This window comes from Vidua macroura, chromosome 15, assembly GCF_024509145.1.
Source record: "Vidua macroura isolate BioBank_ID:100142 chromosome 15, ASM2450914v1, whole genome shotgun sequence".
In the NCBI taxonomy this organism is placed as follows: domain Eukaryota; kingdom Metazoa; phylum Chordata; class Aves; order Passeriformes; family Viduidae; genus Vidua; species Vidua macroura.
The window spans coordinates 4,830,002-4,856,767 of NC_071585.1; the positions used below are offsets into that span (position 1 = coordinate 4,830,002).

The following is a 26,766-nucleotide window of genomic DNA, read 5'->3' on the forward strand; positions in this document are numbered from 1 at the left end:
TCAGAGCTCAAGAGACCCAAGCTTAGTCATAAAAGAATAATTCACTTTTAATTTGAGAGAAAAAAGCCCCAAACCAACCAAAATCCTGGTCCACAGATTGACATTCCACACTTGGGAGGAAAGAAGAATCCTGGTGCACGAAATGTCATTCCACAGTTGGGAGCTTTCTCTGTCAGGCAGTGACTTGGAGTTGAGGCAAATGGAAAGTAGGTGGTGGCAGGGTGTGAAACACAGAACACAAGGGGAAAATTAAATATGCTGAAAAAACATGCTCTTTCTGCAGGTTTATGAAGGACTTTGAATTTTGTTTCCAGTCATTAAACTCAGTGGGGAAGAAAAGAAAAAAAATCTCTGTTCTTCTGTAGTCTGATGGTGCCTCCCCAACCCTCTGAATGCAAATGATTCCTACCCATACAGTCAGGGGTAATTCTGTTATCTTGAACCAGGACTTCCAGTCTTTTTCTTTCATCCCAATGCTCATGGGTGCTTCCAGCAGGGAGAAGAAAGAGGCAGATCTGTCTCAATTAGTCCTTGCATCAGTTAGAAGGAAAGAGCAGGCTGGGAGCTCTGGGTCTCAGCTTGGGCTGCCTGTGCTCACACACAGTTGTGTGCTTCCCCTCCTGTCATCCCCAGAATGTGCCACTAAGTGTTTCCTTTCACATCCATCGTGGTCCTGCAGCAGGCATGTGCCTTATGTTTTGCAAAGCCTGTTGCTTTTGGGGAAAATCCATGCTTTAATGTTCTTAGCTTCAAAGCGTTGGTTTCTACTGCAGAAACCCTATTGTTCTTCAATTACAAGATTTAATCTGCTGTTTATGGACCTTTGAAACCATTTTTGGAGAAAGTTGATATTTTTAAGTGTGCACAGATGGTTTGCCAGCAGTTGGAAGTGTGCTGCTTCAGTTTGTTGTTTGCCTGGTTATCGTTGTTGAAAACAATGAGGCTTTACAATTCAGATCATAAGCAAAGTGCCAGGCTGACTTTGAAAAGTAAAAAATAAACATCTAAAAGTTGAATTTTAAAAAAGTCTTCCAAAAGGAGAGTAGATAGTGAATATCACCTCTCCAGATGAATTAAAGGTCAATGTGCTGGTCAAGTTCTCCATTTCAGCTGGCATATTATGGATGGGAGGAGGATTTGGGATTCATACTGGATTGCACTATAATTTGCAGAATTACAAAGTAGATTCTCCTTAGGAAAAAAAAATTAAATCTTTCTATACAGTTTATGAAATGTTCATGTTTCCTAAAGAACTTGCATGAGGGCAGGGTGACCCAAAGCCTTGGATCTAGTGTAAAATGCTGTGATGGTTACCCTGGGTTCAGGGTGCCCCTCCCTGGTCCTTGTCACGCCAGTTATCTTCAGAGTGGGTGCCTTGGGCTGCAATGCTGATTTCCTCCTGCTCTGCCTCTGTCCCTGTGCAGGTAATGATGAGAGCAGCTGCTTGCTTTCCCCTCCTTGTCCTTCCCAGTGTACCTGTGTGGACTCCGTGGTTCGCTGCAGCAACAAAGGGCTGCGGATGCTGCCCAAGGGAATTCCCAAGGACGTGACTGAGCTGTAAGTTACCTTTTACCTATCCCCTGTCTCGAGAAGTTCATCAAACTGCATGGTAGTGAGGCTTTGTGGGTCCATGGGGAGTTTGCCTTTGACTTTAGTCATCTGTGCTCTGGTGCTTCTCGTATGTTCTGACCATTATTCTTATTCTTATTTGTCCCTTGACTGAATAAATCGCTCTGTAATGGGAACAGAGTTTATCTGTCCTTGTACCCATTAATTCTGGGTGTAGGAACAAATGCATTTATTAGTATCAAATAATCCTGTAGTGCTTCTGTGAGAGCCCAAGCTCACAACAGGCAGTTTGAAGGGATGATGAAAATATGTTCCTGAGTTACGCAGCTGTGAGCTAATTATCCTCTGAAGAGATTAAAAAAGGAAAAAAAAAAGAAGCTGGTGTTGGAAACAAGGAATTCTTTTCTCCAAACCTCATGAAATGGCTAAAATAACAGATAATTAGATTATATTGCAAAGTAAATTCATCCTAGTTTAGAACCGTCTTTCTAGTTGTCTTTTCATCTACGCCTCACTAGGACTTTATAGTGGATTTTCTTTCCATGGAAAGAAAATATCCTGGTGGAACTGCTTGGCTTAAGCAGTTGGCAGTAGAAATACTGAGCTTTTCCCCTTTAGGCCCTTACTCAGATCTATCCCAGGTGAGTCATTACTGAAACTTGTTACAATCTCATCAACATTTCTATGTGAAAATAATTGGTTGAGTTGGTTGGTATGTTTGATGAATTTTATAATGAACTAAAATCTGGTTCTGCTATTTTCTAGTACCTACTATTATTTTTACTCCCTTCACGGGGGGAGAATGGGGTTCACACTGTTTTTACCAGTGCTGTAGACAAATACAAGGCTTTGTTGGTGAATGAGGGTACTGGAAGTGCCTGGGGTAACTCAACGTGGAAACTTTGCATTAATGAATGCATCCTTGGAACACTGCTGACCTGGGCATGGTTAATAGTGAATTGAATTAAAAGGCAATTCCTGGCCTGGATTCCTTTATCTATTGCCATCAGTGTTACAAAGTCTGCAAGGTCATCTCTGCTCTGCTTTTGTTCAGGTTTCATTGCATTCAAATGTAACTTGCCAGCAGTAAGATATCACAGATGTTACTTTGATTTCCACTGCCACACTGAGGAATTTTTATGTTTAAATTTTGCATATTGAGTTTTACTGATACTATCTGATACCCTGATGACATGGCTTTCACAAAAAGAGTAAAATTAATCTCACATCCTTAAAAACTGCTATAATTCTTAACCATTTCTTGGCAAATGAGGCAATAGCCTGGAAGTGAGCAGTTTGAATTCACAGGAGTTTACGTGACTGTCTTCTTCAGTAGGAGCCTCTTGGCTGTGCAAAGCTCTAGTTCAGCTTTCTGCTTTCCATCCAGAAATGTGTCAGCAGAACACAGACAGCCATGGACTGCCTGGCTCTGAATATTTCATATTCTGCAAATATAACCTTTGAATCTGTCCCAGCTGTCTCAAAATTCAATCCTGATCTCATTCCCCTCTCAACCAACATAAACTGAGCTCCTTATTTGTATCTATACCAAAAGATGGGTTGCAGGTACTGAAGCATGAAATTTCATGTGTTTGTGGAAACTGTGACAAGAATGAAGTAAGTAAATAAAAAATAATCAATCTTGTTTGCCTTTCTTCTGCCTCCAGATTGTGATAGAGATATTGCCCATAACCTGCTATATCATGCAGGTTACAAGTTACCAGTGTGAAGTTACCCATTTTTATTGTTCTGTGTTTGAGAATTGCCACTGTTGCTGTGACAAGCAGCATCTCCAGTGGAACCCAGCCTCTTGCCTCATCTGGAGGACAGCTGGGACCTGGCAGAGGGAACCCAAAAGCTTCCTGGGCACAGGGTGAAAGAGACTTCCCTTGTTCAGTTGCCCAAGCCCAGAGTCTCAGGTGCCAAGGACATGCAGAGCCCCCTGTCCCGGTGTCCCAAGCTCCTCCCTGCAGGAGGCCTGAGCAGGGACAGGATGCACAAGAGCATTTCAGTGCAGTTTTTATGAAAGCACCAGTCTGACATTTATAACCTTCCATTGCTGACGTATTCATCTGCCAGGCACACTGGTTGCAGTAGTTTTTATTAAACTGCAGAGCTTTTGTGCAGCGTGGTTTAAGAAAAAGAGCTGTCAGGTATCTGCTTAAACCACTCTCTTGTGGCTGAATGTAGCCTTCTCATAAATTTCTTTAAATTCTCTTAGAGGTCTTAAAATAGCCTTAAAAGGGGAATCCTTTCCTTGTAACAGGTATTAAATAGCACTGTGCAAAAATAAGCATATCTCTTGCACAGGCACATAGGGGAACTGTTACCCTTTCTGGGTCAAATTTCACTGTACACTCAGCAAAGAAGATCCCCAGCAAAGTTTTATTGCAGGGTGGACAGGAGACACAGGCTCACTCCTTTCACTGTTCATTCTGAGTTTCTGTTTCAATGTATATTTAGACAAGACATGTGAAAACCATTATCTCCTTCATATTTAGGGCTTGGAATGATAGGAGACATCCCTGTGTTTGGTTTGTACCACCCTTGGGAGCAGGGATTACCTTGGAAGGAAGGCTTCCATCTAGAACACAGTTGAAAAGATCATCCAGTGCTTTTTAGAGGAATGATGATGCAAGAAATTTCTATTTCCCAGCTTTTCCTGCAGAAAACCCCATCATCATGGGCAAGCTTTCTTCCAGCTTCTTGAGAACAGGAAAATATTATGTTGTTTCTTGCAAATTCCTTCACTGTATATTCCTCCACTGTATATTTACATACTGCCTACATTTTTTCCCACTGTTTGCTTGCCCTGAAGAGAAACCTTGGGTTTTTTGAACATATTTAGTTTTCTGCTCCAGATGTTCAGAAGTAAAATGTTCAGGCAATGAGCTAGCTTGGAACTCAGCCTTGCTGCTGCTTAGTGTTTTAAGCTTTTTTCCCTAAATCTGTTTGAACTAAATTTCCCATGCTCTTTCTCTTCTTATATATTACCTCAGTGTGTGAACACTAGGTTTTTTCCTTTTATTCACAAAAGTATAGTCTATTTCTAATAAAGTCTTATCTGACAGCATCCAGCTGCTTTTATGGACCTACAGCAAATAACATTTTGCACTGGGGAAAAACATTGGAGGCAATTATGTGGACGGTGTGCACAAGCTGTAACATAATGAGTGTGGTGTGTTTTAGAATAAATATGTACTAATCATGTCATCTCTAGACTCCAAATGTTGTCATGACACTGAGCTATAGGATAGCACTGGTGGGATTGTTAGAAAAATCTGCCTGCACCCATACATCATTGTTAGTAATTATTTTTCCTTCCATTTATATTAATGCAGGCTAAGATTTGCCTCACTTTTGCCATTTCTCTTTCTCTCATCACAAACCTTCTCTCTCCCATTGCTGTTTCTTGTTCTGCCTGGTAGGTTCAGACACATCAGTTTTCATATTTACTTGGTGGTGTTTACCACCAATCCCAACCCTTTTTTTTTCCAGTTTCCAAGGCATTTGTGATTTCCTTTGACTTGTGACTAAAAACAGTGGCTTTTACCTGGGCTCTGCTGATCTATGCTACAAATATGCCCAAAGCAGTTCTGATAGCTGTGGAATACTGTAACAGTTTAGCACCATTTTTCAGTTTGCCTATCTTGCTGCTGATCAAAGGGAAACTCTGGAGCGAGATATTTGTTGAAAATCTTCTGCTTGGGAATGCAAATGCTCTTGTTTGTCTGGCAATTCACACTGTTTTACACAATGACCCTCAGCACAGGCATCAGGGAATTTTCCTTTGATAATAAAGGAGAGAAACAATTGGGTTTATGTGGTCCTGCTCATTTTCTGAGAGGAGGGTTCTCCCATTGAGAGAAGGGAGAGTTCTGTAGAGGATATTTTAGTTACAGATGTGCGGTGAGTTCACTGTCGGTTAATCACTAGTGCACTTACTTATTTTCTGCTGTGAGGTAGGATTAGGAGAAAGACAAAGCAGGCTCAAAACTTTAAGAGGGGATAAAAAGAAATTTATTAACAGTAACTTAAAGAAAAAGTAATGAGAATCAAAACAAAACCTTCAGGACACTTCTCTTCCCCTTACAACCTTTTCTTTCCCAATGGCAATGTAAAGAAACAAAGCATAAAATTTCAATTTACTACCTCTAGAGTAGTCTTTCTTCAATTTCCTTCTATTTCCTCATGAAATAGAGGATTTAATCTGCATTTCAAATCTAATAGTTTCGAAAAAGTAAATAATATCAATAGTATCAAATAACATGTTCAGTGTCTGGTAAAGTTTGAGTACATATCAGAAAGGTGACATTAGCACTAGCAGAGACTAAAGTTGAACTTTCTCTCAAACACAGCCACATTTCTGTGTGTCAGACATGGAGGTTGTGCTCTGATGTACAAGTACAGCAAAACCCAGAGTCCAAATTTGCCACAGCTTATGTAAGTTCAAGATCCATATTTGAACCTAGATCCGCACTTGATTTTTCTTTCCTCTCAAGAAGCTCTTAAAATTCATGTTTTGTGGGTGTTTCATCTTTCACAGTCCATCTTTAGGAAATGAAATTTGACTCAAAAATTTTAGGATACTGGGTATGGACATTAAAAATTTTGGATTGTAACTTAATTTTAGAGCCACATAAAATTGCCAAATATCTTGGTTTTTGTAATGTAACATTCTTTGTGGAATATCTAGAGGAAAGGTTTTGTGCCTTTTCAATGACTGCCTGAGAACTGGTTTCTCTCTCCAGTTTCCCCTCTTAGCACAGATTGCTATGAGCTTGCTTCATGGCTTAATACACATCTCAGTTCAAAAAGGATTCCAAGTGATTCAAGTTGTTACACGATGCTCTGACACCTTGTGCTGGCTATATCACCTCCAATCCAAGTGCTTTCAGTACAAAAATAGACAAAAAATAGACAATAAAGAGCAGCTGTCATCTTTTACGCATAGTTTTAATTTTTTTTGTGTGCGATGATGGCGTGTGTGGATGATGCTGGATGAGCCCTGGGGCTGCTGCAGGCCCTGTCCCACAGTGCCAGCCCCCCTGGCCACATTCTAGAAGAAACTTTGCCAGGTAGGAAGGTGGTGGCTTTCTTTGAGAGCTGAACACATATTTTGGGATTTTCTGGTTTGTTTGTTTTTTTTCAATTTTTGCTCTGGTAATTGCTTCTTGGTTACAAGTCATTATTGAGACTTGGGGGATTCTCAGCAGCATTCACAGGGTAAACACCAAAAACCTCCAATCTGATATTTAAACGAGAGTCTAAAGACCTTAGGAAGCAAATGAGGTTGTTTTGGATAGCAGTCAGTGTCTATTTTAAGGCAACTGACACTCAGTCTTGACTCTGTATATTAATAACTTGATTCCCAGAATTAAAATTAGACATGTATTTTTCTTCATTCATACCAGAATTTCTTTGCATACCAGACGCCATGGGCATCATATTCCTTTGGCTAAAGACTGGAAAGAATTAAAAATTTAATCTTCCTTCCACATTGACTCTTTTATGGCTATTCTGAGGGTTTTTTTGGCAAAGCATCTGGAGCTTCATCTCTGTTTTTTTATTTATATAGATGTATTCATAAATACACAAAGTTTTGTGTCTCTGCCCATTTGCCCTCAGGAATAATTCTTTTATTCACTATGTCCAGCTTCCAGCCCCCTTGCAGCCCCCATCCATCCTGCTGAGCCCAGCAAGGTGGGGAGGGGGTGCCCCTGCACCCCCAGCTCTGCCAGAGGCGCCTCCCCTGCTGCAGTTGTTTGCCTCAATCCCTGCATCCCAGATCCTCCTGATAATTGGCAAGCTCTTATGCCCTAAAAGCCTTGGTTATTTCAAATTCCCTGCGCTTAAATGTGCTTTCAGAATGAATGCCTTCAGCTCAGAAAATGCTGCCACGCTTTGGATAATGGGGTGAGAGGTTTAGCAGTGGTGAATTATTCTTATGAATGCATGAAAAGTGTGTTATCAGTACTTTTTCAGAGTTAAATTGTGTTTATTCAGAAACTGTACCATTGGTATGAGTATTGCAGTTTTCTGCTAGCACATTTATATAACCATCAAATTGCTGCAGAGCAAATCCAGAGCTATTCAAAGCAGATCTTCTGTAGGAGTTTAACTCCAGGGGTCTGCATGTCTGGGTTAGTCTGAGTCATGAAGCACTGAATTAAAATGTGCACCCTTGACTTTTGATTGCCCCAGCAAGCAGAAGAGGAGGGAAAAACTTTGGCTCACTACCATTAGTTTGTTTCAATTGCAGGCTGTTTCATATTGAGATCAACAAGAGAATATCCTGAAAATATGTTCCTGAAGAATTCAACATATTGCAAGGGTCTCCTTTCCTAAAGGAAAATCATATATAACTCCCAAATACATAATACATGACCTGCTTTTGATTTCCTTTAGAAATCCTTAGAATTTTACATTTGGAATAAAGACTAGAACCTTAACCTGCCCTCTGGCATGGGTTTGAGATTTGTGATTTTCTGGGGTGAAGGGGAAGGCACAGACTCCCAGCACTTTGCTGCAGTCACAGCAGACCATGACTGGGGGAAAGAGACACAGTTTGCCCTGCTAGAAATGTGACATGCATGTCTGAACACTGAGAATCTCCAATTTATAGTGGGAAGTTACCAAGGAACTCCATTTTCACAATAATTTAAGAGATGTAGCCAAAATTAAGCAAGTGGCTTTCCACTTGCTGAATGTGAATATCCATGGGAGGTGTAAGTGTGGCACAACCAACCTGTCCTCTGGCTGGTGAGACTCTGGCCCTGCTGTGCTGGCTCTGCAACTCTCTCAGCGCTCATGATCATTGGCAGGGAGAGATTAATTAGTTCAGGAGGGTTTTTTAATTGAGAAAGTAATTTCTTTTGGTTATAAGGTCAGAAGCTGGTATTCCCACGTTGTCCAGCCTAACCCTGGTGAGGAGTGAGGTGGGATCCAGTGCATGCTCCAGGGTAACTCTGCCAGGATGGGATCCTGTGCACAGGCAGAAGGGGTTACTGTGAGGCTGGTTGGAGCAGTTCAAATGGAGTTCAGCACAAAAGAGATTTGAAGCAGCAGAAAATGTTGAGAGGTCATTAAGCTGAAAAAAAGGAGGGAAAATAATGCCAGCTATAAAATACATTATGTAAGAAATTCTGTTGGTTTATATAGAGTTTATTTTTTGAATGATGTAAAAATAAGGTTGGTGGGAAAATTTTCTTGGACTTAGTTTACACGAGTATCTCTGTGCTGTTACAGTTAATGTAGAAGGGGAACATAGAGCCCAAGGATAATCTATTATTATTGCTCTTTGCTATAGTAAGTGCAGAATAAGGAGGCCTGTTGCCAAAGACAAGGAAATTGTATGTGTGGAATAAAAATTCTTAACATGATTATCAGATTCTGTTTTCAGCAGAGGCAGCACATTAAGTGCTCTGGTGTCTGTGGGCTGCATTTCCTGGCTGCACTTGATTATGTTTCAAAACATTCCATATCAATTGCATTGCCCCATGTCTACCTCAGGAAATATCCCTGCAGCATCATGAAAGGAAGGGAAATATCATTTTCTCTTTCATCCCACCTATGGAGGGAGGAATGCATTCCTCCTCCATGGAGCTCTCTGAGAAGGATGGATTGGTTTCCCAGGCAGGTGTTGCTTCTGGAAGATGTCTGGAGAAACATCTTGACAGTGCCATGGTACCACAGTAGTCACTTTCCATTGGAGCCTTATTACTTTGGTGTCTCCCAGGGGTACCTAAAAGCCAAGGGTGAGGAAAAAACATCCAGCTCTGTCTCTATTTTATTGTAATAAACAGGGGAATGCCCATATCCCATTGCTGCCACAGTCAGCTGTGCAGACTGGAGTACCCATGTTCTCTTCTAGGACAACTTTTTAAAAGAATTGTGTTTTTTCGGGGGTTTTGCTGAGTAACTCACTGATTATGTTTCTTAAGTGAAGAAAAACTGCAAAATGGAGGCTCTATTTGCCTGTATGAGGACTTAAGGTTATCCCCAAAGGCCCCTACCATGCCTGTGTCTGCATAGAAAGATTCAGTGGTGTCTCAAACTTCCACACTAGAAACACATGATACATTGTTAAATATATTTAGTGCATGTAGGAGGAACCTCTGTTCCAAGAGAGCTTGGTCTTTGGTCTTTAATTTATACCAAGTTTTCCTCCTGTACCAGCGTGCTGTGAAAAGGAGAGGTGAGGAGGGTGTATTGCTGTGGTGGATGTGCCATCAAACCTGTGGATGTTTGTGTTGATGCTGGAATTAGTGGGACATTTGCAGCACAGAGATCTGGGAGTGCAGCTCCTCTTCCCATTCTGGCTGCACAAGGAGCTTCCATGCCCAGGACAAAGCCTCCCTCACGGGGTCAGGGAGCAGTCAGCACTGTTGGGGAGACTTGGGAAAGGTAACTCCAAGTTCAGGGCACAAGCCATGCAATTTTTCTCCCCTTCTTCAGCTGCTGTCACAGAAGAACCAAATGGTCATTTTTGTTTGCTGTAGGCCAGAGATCCTTCATGCACTTCCAAGTTTTAAAACAAATAAAGTAAATCAATAAGCTGCTGTTGTGCTTTGCATGTGGGGTAACTCATTTATAAAGTAAAAGCTGTTAGAGTTTCAAAGCAATGAATCAAAGATAATTTCATTTGTGACTCACTATATATTGTCCTCATTCATGGTGCAGATTGAGTGACGTGAGTTCTCATTAATGTGTTTGTGTAATTGTCAAATCTGACTTTTTTCAGATACTTGGAAGGAAACCATCTGCCTGCTGTGCCGAAGGGGCTCTCTGCCTTCAGACACCTGACACTGATGTAAGAAACACGTGGTTTCAATGTCAGGGAAATTGCCTGACTCTTTCTGCACTGTGTTGTTGGTGGAACATAAATAATTGGTATTTGGAGTGGGGGGAAAGAAACCAACACTAAACCCCAAAACCTTCTGTGATTTGAATTTGGAAAGAATGTCACAGTGGACACTGCTGCCAATAAATGTTCATAAAGAGTGAGGTGCCTGAGAAGCCCCTTGCTCTGCAGGAACCCGAGAGGACAAAACTCTCACGCAGGCTGCTGCAGTTTCACTTGGCAGATTTATCTGTAAAGGTCATTAGCAGAGGAGACACATTAATTTGTGCTAGATGAGGCAGTATTTATAATGCTAAGGCAATGACAATTTGCATAGCTGTTTCTTCTATGAACAGTCATGCAGATAGAGACACAGCTAGACTTTGTTCTGTAAATTGCTCCCTGAAATACACAGGAGTGAAATTTCCTGCCTGAACTATTTATCAGGAATTTTTAAATGCTGTTGGAATCAGCTGTGCAGATACTCCAGTCCAACGGGCTCGGCAATCTCAGACAAAAACAACCTGGATGAAAAACTGGAATCCTTTGTTTTAAGAGTGTTTTTTATTTAGAAACATCTCTAATTTTGCTTTTCAAGGGAGATCAATAGCAAAACAAAATGTTCTGGTTGAGTCTAAAAGACTTTTTAAAATGAAAAATGAAATTTTGTTCTGGTAGCTGTCAATATGATAAGCATGTGGAAGTGGGGTGCCTGGAATACATTGCAAAGCAAGTTGGAACCGTAAATATTCAGCAGTGCTTGTATCATTTATTTATTTGTTCTTTTCATTGAATGCTGTATGCTGGAAATACGCCTTAATGTTTCTCAGTCTGAGGCTTTTTTGAGGAGTCTGATATGGTTTTCCTTTAGAGCTCATTCAAAGTTGGTCAGAAAATACACCAGTTGATAATATGTGACTTTTCAATTGCTTCCAAGCATTTTGCTGTGCAGATATTATGTAATCTTTTCAAAAAGGCGTTTTTCTTACTTCATACATGCAAATGATATTTCCTCTTGTGTCTCTTCAGTGATTTGAGTAACAACAGCATCAGTGTATTGGCCAATCACACCTTCAGCAACATGACTCAGTTATCAACGCTGTAAGTAGCCCAAAGTTTTGATAAGAGCTTTGATTGCTTTTCCAACACCATCTAAGCTGTTGAGCAGTTAGTGTATCTCTTGTTGCTCAAGCATGTGGCTTTCCATGCTTATCTGTGGTTGAATTAGCTGTGAAATAACCAAAGCCAGCCCAGAGTTGTGACTCTGCTCTCCCCTCTGCAGCATCCTGAGTTACAACAGGCTCCGGTGCATCCCCGTCCACGCCTTCAACGGGCTCCGCTCTCTGCGAGTGCTGTAAGTGCAACTCCTGCAGTGCAGCTGAGCTGCAGCTTTGTCAGGCTGCAGCTGGGGCAGGGAGGGTGCAATGGGCAGGTGGTGATGAATTTTCACATAATTAGTGTCAATGTATTTGAGCTCTGGTGCAGTTTGTCCTGTGGAGGCCAGAGCAGGTGAGTGCTAAAGACACGATTACATATTTGCAGGAGTGGCTTTTCTCTGAAAGCTCTCATGCAGGAGCTGTCATGAGAACAGGTCTCCACAAGGCTTCATGGAATCTGAACGATGTCTGGGTGCTCCACAGGAGAACTCTTTTCTCTTAGTCTGTATACACTTAGTCATAGAGTGTGAGTTTCCACTGGATTCTTCACCAAAAGTGTCTTTGTGGAAAACTTTTGCGTTTTCAAAATATTTTCTATTGATTCAGATTTATGCAGGCAAGCTAGAATACAAAAAATCTGAAGGGAAGTTAGAAGCAACCACACTAAATCAGTGAATAAATCAAGCCAATGGCTGGGTACCAGTAATGCTGAGATGCCTGTCTCTAATGTCCTTAAGTTATGAATAAAATTACACCTCATATTGACTGGGGGCCTTCTCAGAGATATCCATGTGTGGTTTATTTCTTGGGAGGTCCTTTTCTGCACTCCTCCTTTCTTTCCAGTGTAGCTGCTTTCAGCAGCTTTCTGGATTAAACCATTTGTTTACAATCTCTTGTGAAAGTCATCCTTACATTGTCTCAGAGTGTGGGCTGTGGGCCTGCTCCTCGCAGCAAGAGCCTCCTCCCAGCTTTCCCCAGGCATCTGCAGGACTGGCTCCTGCTTCTGTCTCATATCCACTGCCTCTCACTACCAGAAACAAACCTGGGTTGGTTTTGTGGACACCTGGCCCCAGGTGCAGCTGTCAGGAAGGTGGAGAAGGCACCTTGCCGTGGCCCAGAGACACGAGCGGTCACTGTGACTTGCACAGTGGCCAAAGGGGATAAATTAAATAGCTTGTCTGTGGTGAGTTTGTTCAGTGTGCCAAAGGGGAGAGAGCTCTGAACACTCAAAGCTCAGGACAGGAGCTGATGATTGTCCTGAGTGCTTTGAAACTTCGCATTGATATTTTCCATTAAAAAAAAATAAAGTGACATTCAGATGGAGAAGTTTATGTTAATTTAAAGAGCAGTGGTTGTTGTGTATTGGTTCTATAAATGTGGAATCAAACTGTCAACATAGGCAGTACTAGGACTGTGGAAGCAATAAGGCAGAGCTGCCTGGCTGAGACCTTTCACTGTGGTTTCAGTGGTAAAACAGATATCTCAGTTTCAGCCTCCCAAATTACAAGACAGCTTTGGATTCCCACTTTTCATTAGTAAAAACAAGAAAGATACGTGATTTGGATTTGTTGTTTTAAGTTTGGCTTGGGATCCTGATTTCTAGCACACTAGGATGGTCACATTTGAGCTGTTACATGAATCCTGAAATTCAGCCACAGATTAATATATTCTGTTTCATGGCCAAATAAATTATTCCATATGGAGCTGTCTTCTGGCCTGCTTCTGATATGCAAGCTAGCTTGATTAAAGCTGGTGTGGGGCTCTCTACCCTGAGTTACAGTGTAGATAAACCATGCCTCCCTCTTTCCAAGAGCCACAATTTGTCTTTTCACTTCTGTTCTCGCAGGCCACATATGGGCAGAAACAGAGGGCAGTATTTAAATGACAACTGTTGTTTTTTGGCTTTTTAAAAATGATCTTCTAATCAAAAAATATCTTCCTCCTTCAAGGGAGAAACCCCCCACAGCCTTGCACAGAGCAGTGAAATGGGAATCTCTGCCTCTGCTCCCTGCATTTGGAAGCCTCCAGATTGATTTGATTTATGATGGCCCACAAAACTCTGGTATCAGCTACAACTTTTGCCACGTGTCATCACTGTTGCTACTAAAAATCAATTCTCCAAAGAGAAAATGGTTTCCAAGAGACAATAGGAAATCTGTTACTGTCAGTTTTTTATTATCCATGCTCTCAGGGGAACTTAAAAGAGAAAATATCAGCAAAACAATTTTCACTTTTTTTTTTTTAATAAAAACAATACAGGGGTGTCATTACTTTTGGCTGTGCATGCCTTTGAAGGTAGCAGACCCTTCTCATGAAGATCTTACAAATTCCTTTATTTTCTGTATTTTTGCCTCTATAGTAAATGCAGTAAATAAGTGCTTTGAAAATCAGAATAATCATAGCTGTATGATGCACTTGGTCTTTGACAGATGTTTCATTCTAAACTCCCTTTCTTAGATTTTTCAGCACAAGCCCAAGTAAGAAAACTGCAGAGTCAACATGTTTATGTTTAAGCCTCAATATCTATCAGTGTGTACACAATCAGGTCTTTCATCTCATGGTTTATCCATAACAGCAGGCAAAGGGTGCTGGGGAGCACAGGACATAAAATCTACAGAATTTTTATAATAAGCAGAAGTAGGTTTTTGAGCCAAAGCTATTACAGTGAAAAGTTGTGGATTTGTTTTTCAGTTAATTTGTCCAAAGCTAGTCTTCTTAGAAACTAAATATAAACAGATTAAGGAAGCTGAGATTGAGACAAATTATAAGTATTAGAACTCTCTGAATGACCTGAACAGATTTTAAAGATCATTGTGTAATCACATATTTTTATATGTGACTTATTTAAGAGGCAAGGTCCAAAAATCAAAATACTCTCTAAGGTCACTAAATAATTGTCCATGTTATAGTTAGGGAGGAGAGGGATAAAATGACCTACTGAATATTCTATTAACAGATACTCCAGTTTTACTGAAAACTGATGGATATTTCCTGCAGCTCAAAGCTCAAACAAACATTAATATGCATGATGATAAAGCTGTCACCAGTAATCTTTGGGCACAACGTTTTTGCAGTACACTTTCACTGTTGGATGCTGCACTGATTTGACCTAACAGAAGCATGTTGTTTTTTTGTTTTGTTTTGTTGTTGTTGTTTTGGTTTGGGTTTTTTGGGTTTTTTTTTGTTTGGTTGGTTGGTTTCGTTTTTGTGCATCAGAGAATGATTCCTTGTATTTCTGCAGTCACTTTGTAAAAGCTCTGCTGCTGTGAGCGTGGAGCAGTGGCACTGTGGCTTTCCCTGACATCTGAGCTGTGCTGGTTCCTGCAGGCTCTGGCACCCCTGGGTGTTTGCCCCTGATGGGATGTGGCTCTGAGAGCTCACGTTTCTGTCTTCACAAAAACACATCCCCCTTGTGTCTGCAGGAACCCAGTGCTGTGGACAGTGGGCTGGCAGGCAGGACGTGGGAAGGGTCCATAAAAGAAAAACATCCAGGAAACCCCAGCCCAAAAGGATGTGTAGAATTAATGTCCTTCCCTGAAGACAAAGGAATAAGTTAGTGAGATTCTGTGTAGAAGGAAGTTTTGATTTCAAGAATTCTCGAGTGTTCTGTTACTCTGTCCTCCAGAGGAGATCCACATTACCTTAAATCCCTACCCCTGCTGTTTACTGGAGTTTGGATAAGAGGATCCCTAGAAGTTGTGCTTTTGAGGGAGAATACACACATCAGTGTGTGTGCTTTAACTGTCCTAAAGTGAAAGATTTTATTTGACCATTTGCTTATAAGGAGTTTTGGTATAAAAATGTGTTCCTGATGTTGATCCAAGAGGAAAGATTTTGTTGCACTGTTGAATTCTCTTGCCTTTATTTATTAATGTGAGTTTAAGGGGGGTTTAGCATTTGTCATTTCATTTTAGTTGCAGGAGTGATGATGTTGCTGATGTGATTTTTTTATTAAAATGCAGGCACTTACATCCATGAAGCACCTCAGTGTTTGGGACATGTAATAAAGCAAATCCTTCTAAGGTTTTTATTTGATGGGTTTAACTTCTTACAGATAAATGGCTATGTCATTCTTCAGCTCCTCTTGGATGTTTCCAATACACCTAGAAGAGAAAATGTACTCCTTCACAGGATAAATGGGACTGATACAACCCGAAGATTAATATGTCTGTTTACAGAGAATTGACTTGCAGTTTAAAAGATCAGCAATAAGCTCATTATGAGCAGCTGCTTATTTAAATGTGCTCATTTCATTGACCATTTCAATGACAAGTGGTTGACTGGGTCTCTTCACACCAACAAAATACTCCTTGTTTAATAGCTGTGGGTTTGTCTCACTCAGTTGGTCATTCTGTACAGAATTAGTGAGTGTGTTTTATCTGGAGTTACTGTGTGGGAGCTCCTATCCTTCCTGTTCCTGTGCAGATTAATTTCTTGGAGATACACCCTTATATATGCCAAGTTATTATTAATAGTCAAAACCAAGGAAGGCTTAAAGGGAAATTTCAGATTCAGGATGTTGGAAGGGCATCGTGTACATCCTGGTGCAGCTGAAAGTGGTGTTAGGGAAGAAAGGTTGCAAAAAACAGATGCTGCTTTTTTCACTTAGGGCAGTTGTCTGTTCCCATGGGTTGAGATTTGGATTGTTTTAAACCCAATGTTTCAACAATAGGTACACTCACAGAAATAAAAGCTGTGATTGCTGTGTCAGCAAATCACCAGGTAAGTTAGAAAATAAATTACTCGAGGGCAAAGCGCTGCTCCAAACCACACAGCAGCATTCTGTTTTCCACCCTCCTCTGCCATCTCTGGAGCACTGACAGCAATTCCCATTTATGCTTCCCTGTGTAACCCACACACAAATGTATTTCTCAGAAAAGAGATAAAGTGGGTGCTTAAATTGTCCTGGAAACACGGAGAATCCTTTCACTCCTTTCAGGGGTCCTGAAAATGCTGCTGAAAATGATAGTTTCTTTGCACAGGGTGAATAATGTCCTAAAACAACTGACTTCAGGTGCTTTCCTTGGTAGCACAGAGAGTTTTTTACTGTAAGAATGGGAAAGTGTGGCTGTATTTACCCTCAGGGACCCTTGCTCGCTCTCCTACGATCTCTCTGAAGTCAATATTTAATTTAACTGTCACAATTCTTATTTCCCCTGCTCTGTTTTTGCTGTGCTTCTGGCTAATGGGATTCTGTAAGAGAACATGGGTCTGGATGTGAGGGTCCACTTGTCATCAATACACTTTTAATGGCATAAATGGTATGTCACCTTTTTAATTTACAGCAGCACTCACCAACAGTTCTGGTTGCATCATTGTTTTAAATGCCAACACCTAGAGGCAGAAGTGATAAAGCCTGGAAGTTCATGAGTTGTGAAACTCACAGAAACTCTCAAAGAATCAAAATTAAATACCCTTTTTAAGCATCCATTCCTTCAATTGCAGGGGGCAGACAGAATACTGTGGTTTGATACCTTCCTGCTTCTCCCCCTTCTAGGACACTCCATGGAAATGATATTTCCAGCGTTCCTGAGGGTTCTTTCAATGACCTGGTGTCCCTGTCCCATCTGTAAGTACTTGTGCCTGGCTTCATCTCTTGGATTGATGGTTTCAGATTTGTAAAACAGCACATATTGGTAGGATTGTGTAGCTTTTTTGTTTTTCCTGCTCACTTTTCATAATGTGCTCTGGATATTCATAGTGCATCTGTTCAAAGGAAATAAAAATTTCTAGGACCTGTTGTTATTAGTTATAAAAATATTTTCTTAAGGAGAACCAAATGAGCAAGTGTGACAGTTTTCTCTGCTGTGGACTTTGTGTTTAAGGTTTTCTTTCAGCATTGTCAATGTGAAATGCAGAGCATATTATGGTTTAAGAGTGAGGCAGGAAACCTCCCACAAAGAGCAAATATTAAGCAAATGTGAATTCTTTGCTTAATAAGTGTCATATGTTTTGCATGCTGGAATGTTGTCAGTATATGGACTTGTTGATGAATCACTGCTCCAGACATATATATTTAATCACATGGAAATTGGTCATTTCACAGCATTAATGTTTCATTCCATAGTTTGCAAAAATTATTAGACATTTCAGCTTTTTGAGGAAATTACTATTACACTGGTGGAGGGCCAGGAGACTTTCAAATGCAGTTTAGTTGATGAGACAAAGAGCTGCAATGAGCTGCAATGGCTCCAAACTAAACTTGAGAGACCAGAAAATGCTTTTTCACTGAGATAGTATGTGATACTTCACACTATTAGATAATTGATGTAGGAAAAGCAATTTTGTGCAGCAGGTTTCTTGATTACTGTCCTCAGATAATCAGAGGGCTGAGCATGTGTTGGTCCCTCTGTGAAGTGAGTGGTTTCACAGGCTGATACAGATGTTTTCTGCCCCGATGCTGATGTACACACAAGCAGATATGTGTGCATTTAACATAGGTTTATATCTATTTATTGTCTCTTTTTAACATTTAACATGCTCTCCAGAACACTTCCCTGAACACCAGATTCGATTGTATTGAAGTATTTTCTGGATGGCAGATACATCCCTGGCAGCTTTCTGTCTCTGTTCCTCTATGGACAGTAAAAAAGAAAAATATCTCAGATTGGTAGGGACAGAAATCATGAGAGCAACTTGGGCAACTTGAGCAGAGAAATAATCTCTCTTTCCAGCTTACACCTTGGTATCATTGGTTTTGCACATCTGGTTTTCCTGTTCCCAGTTTTGCAAGTCTTTTTGTGTGTTTGGGATTGAAATTCTGACTGAGCTGAAGCCCTGTACCTGCTTTTGGAAGTGCAGTGACACTTTCCATACTGGGAATCTGGCTGCTGGGGGGATTTTCAGAACTCCAGGAATAAACATAGCATGTTCCATTTGTTTGAATTTCCCTCAGGGTTTACATTAAATGAAGTGGAGATCCAATTTTCCTGGGTAAACTGTTCACCTTAGGGAATGATAAAATCCCCTTTGGCCCAATACAATCTCTGCAGTCTTTCTGTTTAGATGTATGTGCTGCCAGAAATGTAAAATACACAAAGCCCAAATGAACAGTAATAAATAGGATCCATAAAATAAATAAGACCTGTCTGGGGTGTAATTTGCACAGTTGAGCAGTTGAATTTTACTGTGCAATTGTGCTCTCCAGTTTCTTAAAGAGGATCCTGAAAATTTAGCAACCACAATGAATTTTTTTCTTCACATGCCTGAAAAAGCTGTGCTTACTCAAAACCTAGTAATACATAATTGAAAATAAATGCATTTTGAGCCCCTCCTGATATACAGATCTTCAAGGAGAAAGCATGAACTTGGGAGTCAGTTTGAAAATCATACAAGGACTTGCTACCCATCAAACTCTTAAGGCTTGGGAGAACAAAAATTTGTCCTAACTGTGCAAGGTGTGGCTGAGGGTGGGATTGGTGTTGTGGCAGGGGAGAGCTGAATACCAGGGTGTGGAAAGGATGGTCAGCCCAAGCCTCCTGTGGCAGGACAAGGGGGACATCAAACTGGCTTTTAGAATTGCAGAGGGATATTTGTGTAGCATAGACAAAATAACGGATTTTTGTCAGAGTCTTTTGCAATAGTTTTGAGCTGGTCTGAAATTGGAAGAACAAAAGTGAAATCTAGGTGGTCCAATCACTTTTTCCATAGCTATTTAAAGCCTACGGGAACATTTTCACCAAATTTCCTTTATGTCATGAACATCATCTCACTGTAATGGAAAAATCATAACTATGCAGCTTTAGCTCACTGAATTTGGAGGTAGGTTTGTATGTACTGTACACTGCCTTTTTAAAAATATTTATTACTTTATTTAGTTGAATCACATAATTGTCTTTTTGAGCCATGACTCTACTGACATTCTTAATCCAGGGCAATGATAAGTACTACTGTAGGATTGGGTATATTACTTTAAAAAAGCCCAACATCTGCTGGGATGGAACTGGGACCTTCCCAGTTAGGTCAGTTCCTGCAGTTGCTGTCCTCACCATTCACTGATTCAGTGTCCCAAGCACTGCCCACACACAAACTGACCCTGTGGCACTCCAGGGATTCCACAAACCCTCGGGAACAGATGCTGTGGAGTACAGCAGGTATTTCCAACATATTTCCCATAAATCAGATATCTAATCCTGCTGAATTCTCTTTACTCAAATTTTTATCAACTGCCCATAAAAATAAGTTGTTCCCTCTTCTTTTTTTCAATGTTGTCATGGATAGAGTTATTTTAATTGACTTTATTCAGAGTTGCCCCTAAACAAAATAAGTGTCTGAACAGAAATATCTGCCCAACATTTTGAAAATGCTTCTGGTGGTATTTCCCTACAGCAGAAGATATTTTTACCTTCTGGAAATATTTTGCTATAATAGGCAAAGAAATTGAGAAAGTATGTTAGAACTCATGAATGAAAAGATGAGAATTGTCTCCAGTTCCTAGAAATAAATTTTTAAAAAATCCAAAAAGTAACCCCAAGCCAAACCAAACAAAAAAAATAAAAGGCAAAAACCCCCAAACAAAGCACAAACTACAAATAGAAGTGTGGAAGAATACATTTCTAATGTTGTCAACAATATTATTAGTAATACTTTTTAGTGACTATAGAGCAGCTTTATTTCTAACGTAGTTTATAAATATTAATTAACATGGTAACAAGCTTTCTGTTGTCCTCCCACTCATGTTTTATATATGGCAGTTTCTCAACACTAAAAATTTCTCAGCTTTCATTGCTGCATTTTGTTTGACCTTGGACAAGTGAGCCAGTTGATCACAGTTCCAGGGTCAAAAAGTCAACCCAGTAGTTTTTTTCCATTGTAAGCAATGGATTTACAGGAGGAGTGGATGGGTATTTTTTAATGCTGAGCTGCAGTACACATCTAATTTTGATGAATGAGCCCCAGACAGGGTTTGAACCCATGAACTCTCATTATGAATCTGTCTAGGGCACAGTGGGTTCATTAGTCACTCCAATAGAAATGTATCAACAAATTTACTGAGGTTTCTATCTTAATATCCTGCCTGATATGTTTTTATTTGAAAGAAGCTTGAGTTTACAGTACCATCTTAAAAATAGTTTATAGCATATGCAGAATAGTTAAAGTCTAAAAATCAATTTGAATCATTGGTTTCTTTAATATCTCTTCCTTGTGCTATTCTTTATTTAGTTTATTTATCTTTCATGTCAATTCAGGTGTTGTCCAGCTGAAGTCTTACATTGACTTTAAGCAAAATAAAATAGGCTTTCAACATGCATTTCTTCACATTTTTAACAATTAGTTGTCTTCAAACCGACTTTTCTGAAGTGTGAACTTTGTTTGTAATTGACTGATTGCCTGAAAAGATACTTTCTTAAAGAGAAGTACAAATTAGTCAAGGTAGCACCTAAATTTAAGGTAAAAAGATTGGTTTTCATTTGGATAGATGTTCATGAATAAAGGAAAAATTGTGAGAATTATAATTTCACTATATAAATGCATCTTCTACAACTATTTGACCTAACTCAAATGATGGGTCAAGCAGCAAATGTGTTTTCAAAGTCATAAATAAACTTAACAGAGACTGGGTTGCTGTTTGGAAAATGGAGGTATCTTCTGCATATGTGTTTCGTCTGGTGAGGAGTCATTAATGTGAGTCATCAGATCCAAACTAAATTACTCAATTCAGGGTTAGCCCAGGAAGGACAGAGAATTAAAGGGAATCAATGTGATGAATTTGATGAGAGCAATATGTCTGGTGACATTGCTCAAGCACAATTGTTTGAAAAAGGGATTTCTTCTTAGGTATTTATACAACTTCCCTAACAAATGATGGGAAGAAGGGAGAAGAGCAGGAGATTAATCTAAAATCCTTCCTGAATGCTCAACAGATCTTCGCCTCGTTGGGAAACAATAATGTAGAAACGTAGAATACGTAGAAGCGTGCCTTGGTGAGATCAGAGCTGCCTGCTGTCTTTGCCAAATAACCTGTGCTAATTGTTTTGCACCTCTGCAGTGCTCTGGGCACCAACCCCCTGCACTGCGACTGCCACCTGCGCTGGCTCTCCGAGTGGGTCAAGGCGGGCTACAAGGAGCCCGGGATCGCCCGCTGCCGCGGCCCCGAAGCCATGGTGGACAGGCTGCTGCTCACCACGCCCTCCCACCACTTCCAGTGCAAAGGTAGGAGCCTTGGCACCCTCTGCCCCGTCCTCCCCACGGAGCTTCGCTCTTACCGCCTTGGTTTTGCGCGTTGTGGGGCAGTTGGGGTTTGTTTTCCGAAACGTCGCGTTCTTTCCAAGTTGTGTTTTCTTGTGCTCTTCCCCAAAGTGCAGTTAGCTGCTCCACTGGCAGGAAAAGCAGGGAGCCTCAGAGCAGTGAGTGTTCCTGATCATCACACCACGTTATGTAATGGCACGTTAGCATATTGGGTGTTGTTAGAACTTATTGGAACAAAAAATTTTGTTTGGCCTGTGACTTAACCCCAAAAAATTGAGAAAATAAGAGGTATTATAAAAACATAGAGCACTGTAGTTATTATGTACATTTACTTGAAAACTGAGAAACGGAGAATTCTTAAGCAAATATTTACCAAAAAGTACATTTTCATCTGCAGAACTGCGAACTGTTCCCATCAGTGGTGATTCAGAAACTGCAGGTTATGGAAAATGTGTCATGTCTGAATTCAGGATGTGCATTCTTTTAGGAGAGGGTTGAGGGACAGCTCTGAACAATTTGGGGTGCTCAATGACAGAAGTGTACTGCTTTAGAGAGCACTCAGATTATCCACTTTTTTGTGGATTAAGTAGCTCATTAGTGAGTGGTGGAGATTAAGACATATCTGTATGTTCTCAAACAAAAAGAGTTTCAGAGTTTTGCTTAGCTTACCAGCAAGTACTTGAAGATGGAGATATATTTATAGTGGAAAAGATGGATCAGTAGCCTCTCTTAGAAATGGAAATGAGGGCATAAAGCCTGTTTTTATGTCTCTCAGAGTGCCATGCCCATTTACAGTGCTGCCTGGCAGGGTGATTTTATAGGTGCTGGAATTAAACTGCTGAACAAACAAATGATGGTGTTGGGGTGAGTCTAAAACACTGGTTCCCAAGGCTGAGTGGACTTTTACGTCCTTTCAAATATATTTTTAATAACTGTAACCTTATAATTTAATTACTTTGAAATGTCAGTCTCAAAACTATCAGAACTCTGACCATAATTATCAAACCAAAGACTGCAGTAGTTTCTCAAATGTGAAGTACAAGTAGTACTAAAAATACCAAATAATGCACTTATTCCCATGAGGTGAACCAAAGAAAATAATTTATTTTGTATATTAAACAGGATCTGAAAATTAAACCAGAAAGAGACTGATGTCTTCTTCATTTTGAACCTGTGATATATCAAGAGTTATGCTCATTTTCTCTCTAAACTAAACAAGCAGCTCTTAGGCAAGAGATCAGTACATCTGTGATCCAGGATATTAGATGTAGTTGTATGGTTCCTATGTAAATATTAGATTGGTCCACTAGAAAGCTCATGTTCTTTCTAATGTCCCAGAAGTCCCCATAGCTTGCTTTATCTGAACAGAAAAGGAGAAAAAATGTGTTGATTTGGAGTTGGTGTTTGCACAAGCAGAAACCGTTGATGGTCTGGACAAGTGGCAGGAAAATTCAAGAAGCTCCAGGCCCTTGACAAATTCACCTTTGCTCATGAAAATACAAATATTTTGAAAACCAGTGCATGATTTGGCAGTCTCACTGCACCCTGTTCCCATTTCAAGGAGTGCTGAGCCCTGACCCCCAAAACCCTGGGTCCCGGTACCAAGAGTTGGCCCATACTGGGCTGGGTACCTCGAGCTGCTGCGTGAAGGTCGTGCTCAGATGTCCTCTGTGACCTCCAGGAACTTTTACATTAGTAAAAAAGTGTAAAAAGTAGTTTAACTTATTCTTGTTAAAAATATATTTTTAGCCTGTGCCTGAGCAGGAGGTTATGTCTCAGCAGAGCCAAGGAAATAAAAGTGTGTTATGTGCAAGTCATGCAAACTCAGCTCTGCTTTTTATTAACTTGCCCTCCCAGCTATGCAGTAGAGGAAAGGAATGTGCTGGGCTGAGGGCATTTTGCTATATGGATTTATAAATCAAATCCACAAGGGCAAAGTAATGAACTATTTAACTGCTAGGAACTGTTCTTATTAGCTCCTACATTGATTAGCTTTGATCTATGCCATAGAAATAAATGGAAAATGTACATGTATTATGAAATAAATAGTAGAACAACTTCTGGCTTACTGACCTCTAAATCTAAAAGAGCAACACTGCTGCCTGTCTCATGAGCTCTCAGAGAAGCCACCTTTATTTATTCTTTGCATATTTTACCATGAAGACAAATGTAACTCAGATATGTCACATTCCAGCCCCTGTCAGTGCCAGGAATTCAGGTGTGATCTCCTCTTCCAGGGTAAAAACATGTATGGTGTGCAGTTAGACATAAACACAAAGATACAATAGGATGACAACAGTCTTTTATTTAATTTTTGGAATTTTTTCTTCCTGTGTATTTCTCCCTCATTACTGCCTGTGCACTTCCAGTCAGTCCCTGATGGCACCACCATCACTACAGGACCAGGACACAGCCCAGTGCTGTCACCTGAGACCCTTCAGCCCCCATTTCTGCCATGTTCTTACCCCTGCTGGTGCTCTGCAAGCATTCAAAGCAAACAGTGAAGGTCTATAACTCGTGCAATTCAAAGCAAATCCCTGGCTGGAAGGGATTTTTTCATCCCCAGTTCTAGTAACTCTGAAGCTCCACCTTCTCTTGAACATCAAATTTAAGCTTCTTTTCTTCACAGTCAGGATGTTTCGCAATTTACTTCTTCTTATCATTTATCATTCAGTAACAGAAGCTCTGTGCCCACTTTTGATTAGTACAGGACCGATTTTAAATTATTTTAAAAGGTATTTCCTTGAAAATGAAATAAAATTATTTTAAAGTCTTTACTGTGTGATATAATTTAAGCCACTAAAGCACTAGGTTTTCTTTTTTTACATATAAAAGCCAATGAGTTTATTAATACTTGAAATGTAGCCATTTAAAAAAATCACCATGTTTTAACTGTGAATATAACTGTGAATGTAACTGTGAATAACTGACTAAATTAGCTTTCTGTAAAATCTCAACCATAAAATACTGATTGATTTGGGACCCCAAATGTAATTAGTGTTGTTTTAGTGTGTGTTTATTTTCCTGCTCACCTACACACTTCACTACTTCTCTGGAAGGTTTCTGCTACAAATACAAGGTTTTTTAGATGCTTTAAATATGGCCATATGTATTTACTTGTGTACATTTACATCTTTGCGTATTTGGTTTTATTGCACTTTGCTAAGATAGGTCAGTGTTGACCATTCTTCTGGGCAGAAAGGGAAGAAAATAAGTTTCAAACTATGTTAAAATTTAGGATGGTAGAGCACTTTGCACCTAAATATTCCCATAAGCCTCTAACTAAATCTGTCTTGTACATGGTTTTATTTATGTTGTTGCATCTGCACTTTCATTCTTGTTATCAGCCATAGAAATGTCAGGTTACAGTTCCCTGGGGTTGCTGTTGCAGGATTTCCAGAACTGAGAACAGGAAAAATTGCTGAAAGCCATATATATATATATAACCCACTCCCTGGAGGTTCCCAACATGCTTTTTTCAGAGCATATGTTTGCATCTTCAGGAGAATATAAGCATCATTGAGACTTGCCTAGCACTTGATTTAAGTACTTAAAGCCTCTCTGATCCCTGGGAATCCCATGTCATGCAGTGCACCTGCAGCATGTGCATTTGTGCCAGTGCTTGGGGGAAAGTGTTTGTGTGTGCATGGGAGGTGTTAATTCTGCAACCCAGCTCTCTGCTAACGCTCTGTGTTTGCCTCTGCAGAGCCAGTGGATCTCAGTGTTGTGTCCAAGTGCAACCCCTGCCTCTCCAGCCCCTGTAAGAACAATGGGACGTGCAGCAGTGACCCCGTGGAGCTCTACCAGTGCACTTGCCCTTTTGGTTTCAAGGTATGACTCCAAATGAACTACATGAGGAGCAAGGAGCTGTTCCCCATCACTTGTGGTTCTTTAATTGTGCTGTGAGAAGTGAATTTTACAAGCACTGGGCTCCAAAGTTCCTTGCTCAAGCAGGTTGTTGTGTGAATTTTCTGCTGTGCCCTGCCACACATTTCATCCTGTGCAGTTGGAATGGCTGTGCTTTGTGCTGTGACTACACAGGTCATCCTGAGAAACTTGCCCTGGTTGCCCCTGTTTTGAGCAGGGTGGTTGGGCTCTACAACCTCCAGAGATCCCTTCCAGCCCTGGGCATTCTCTGGTTCTGGGATGTAGATATCCATATAAAATGCCAAGCTGGTTTTATCCTCCTTTTTGTTTCTTGTTTTCTGCCAGCAACAAGATCACCATTTCCTAGGCTCCCAGCCAAAGGGAAGGCAGTTCAGATGACAATTCAGGGCCAGTTTGGTCCACGGTGACAGAATGTTGACACCTGTTAGTTTACACCCACCTCCCACAGACTGATGAGCAGAAGAGTGATCCCTGATCAGACACAACCCCTAAATCAGCTGTCTCTCAATTCAGAGCACTAAAGTCCACAGAGGGATCTGCAAATATGAATCCTGTGGATTCCAGTCATTGTGGGCTTCCTGATAACACAGTGGGAAATGGGGAAAGGGTCATTGAATAAAGCAGTTTCTTCAGCAGTGATGGATAACTCCCCTTGTCCACACTGCACTGAGAGCTTCATGACACCAGGGCACTGTCTCCGAGCTGATGTAGCTGGAATCTAGCTCAGGAGTCAGTAGCTGAAGGATTAAGTATAAGCAATAAATGAGGCATATGATCTGTTCACAGCCTGGGGGGGTTCAGGTGCTATGGCCAACGTAGGCTGCATCCTCCAGATTGGGATTTTATTTGCCTCTTTGGATATTTCTTACAGTCCTGGTCAGTTGAAACAGATGCTCATAAAACACAAAGTAATAAGAATTATAGGGGAAAAAAGGAGGGCAAAACCAGACATATATGTGGGAAGTAAGCACAAGTGTCTGTGCGTTACGTTTCAGGTAACATTTAGGAGTTAATTGGTTCTGATGATATCACCATTTCCCTTCTCTGTTTTCCTGGGATGCATCCCAGAGTAATTGACAGATCCATGAAACATTGGGAAAGGGAAAATATAAATCTTATTTC

General features: G+C 40.5%; 1 protein-coding gene across 2 annotated transcripts in view; it reads left to right on the forward strand.

Annotated features, from left to right (window-relative positions):
* Positions 1–26,766, forward strand: part of SLIT3 (slit guidance ligand 3) — a 471,188-nt gene that overhangs the window by 376,088 nt on the left and 68,334 nt on the right. For both annotated transcript variants that reach the window (XM_053991145.1, XM_053991146.1), the window contains exons 20-26: positions 1,425–1,557; positions 10,313–10,381; positions 11,441–11,512; positions 11,694–11,765; positions 17,066–17,137; positions 21,557–21,720; positions 25,463–25,587. In XM_053991145.1, coding sequence (XP_053847120.1) covers positions 1,425–1,557; positions 10,313–10,381; positions 11,441–11,512; positions 11,694–11,765; positions 17,066–17,137; positions 21,557–21,720; positions 25,463–25,587 — 707 coding nt within the window. The remainder of the gene's footprint in view (positions 1–1,424; positions 1,558–10,312; positions 10,382–11,440; positions 11,513–11,693; positions 11,766–17,065; positions 17,138–21,556; positions 21,721–25,462; positions 25,588–26,766) is intronic.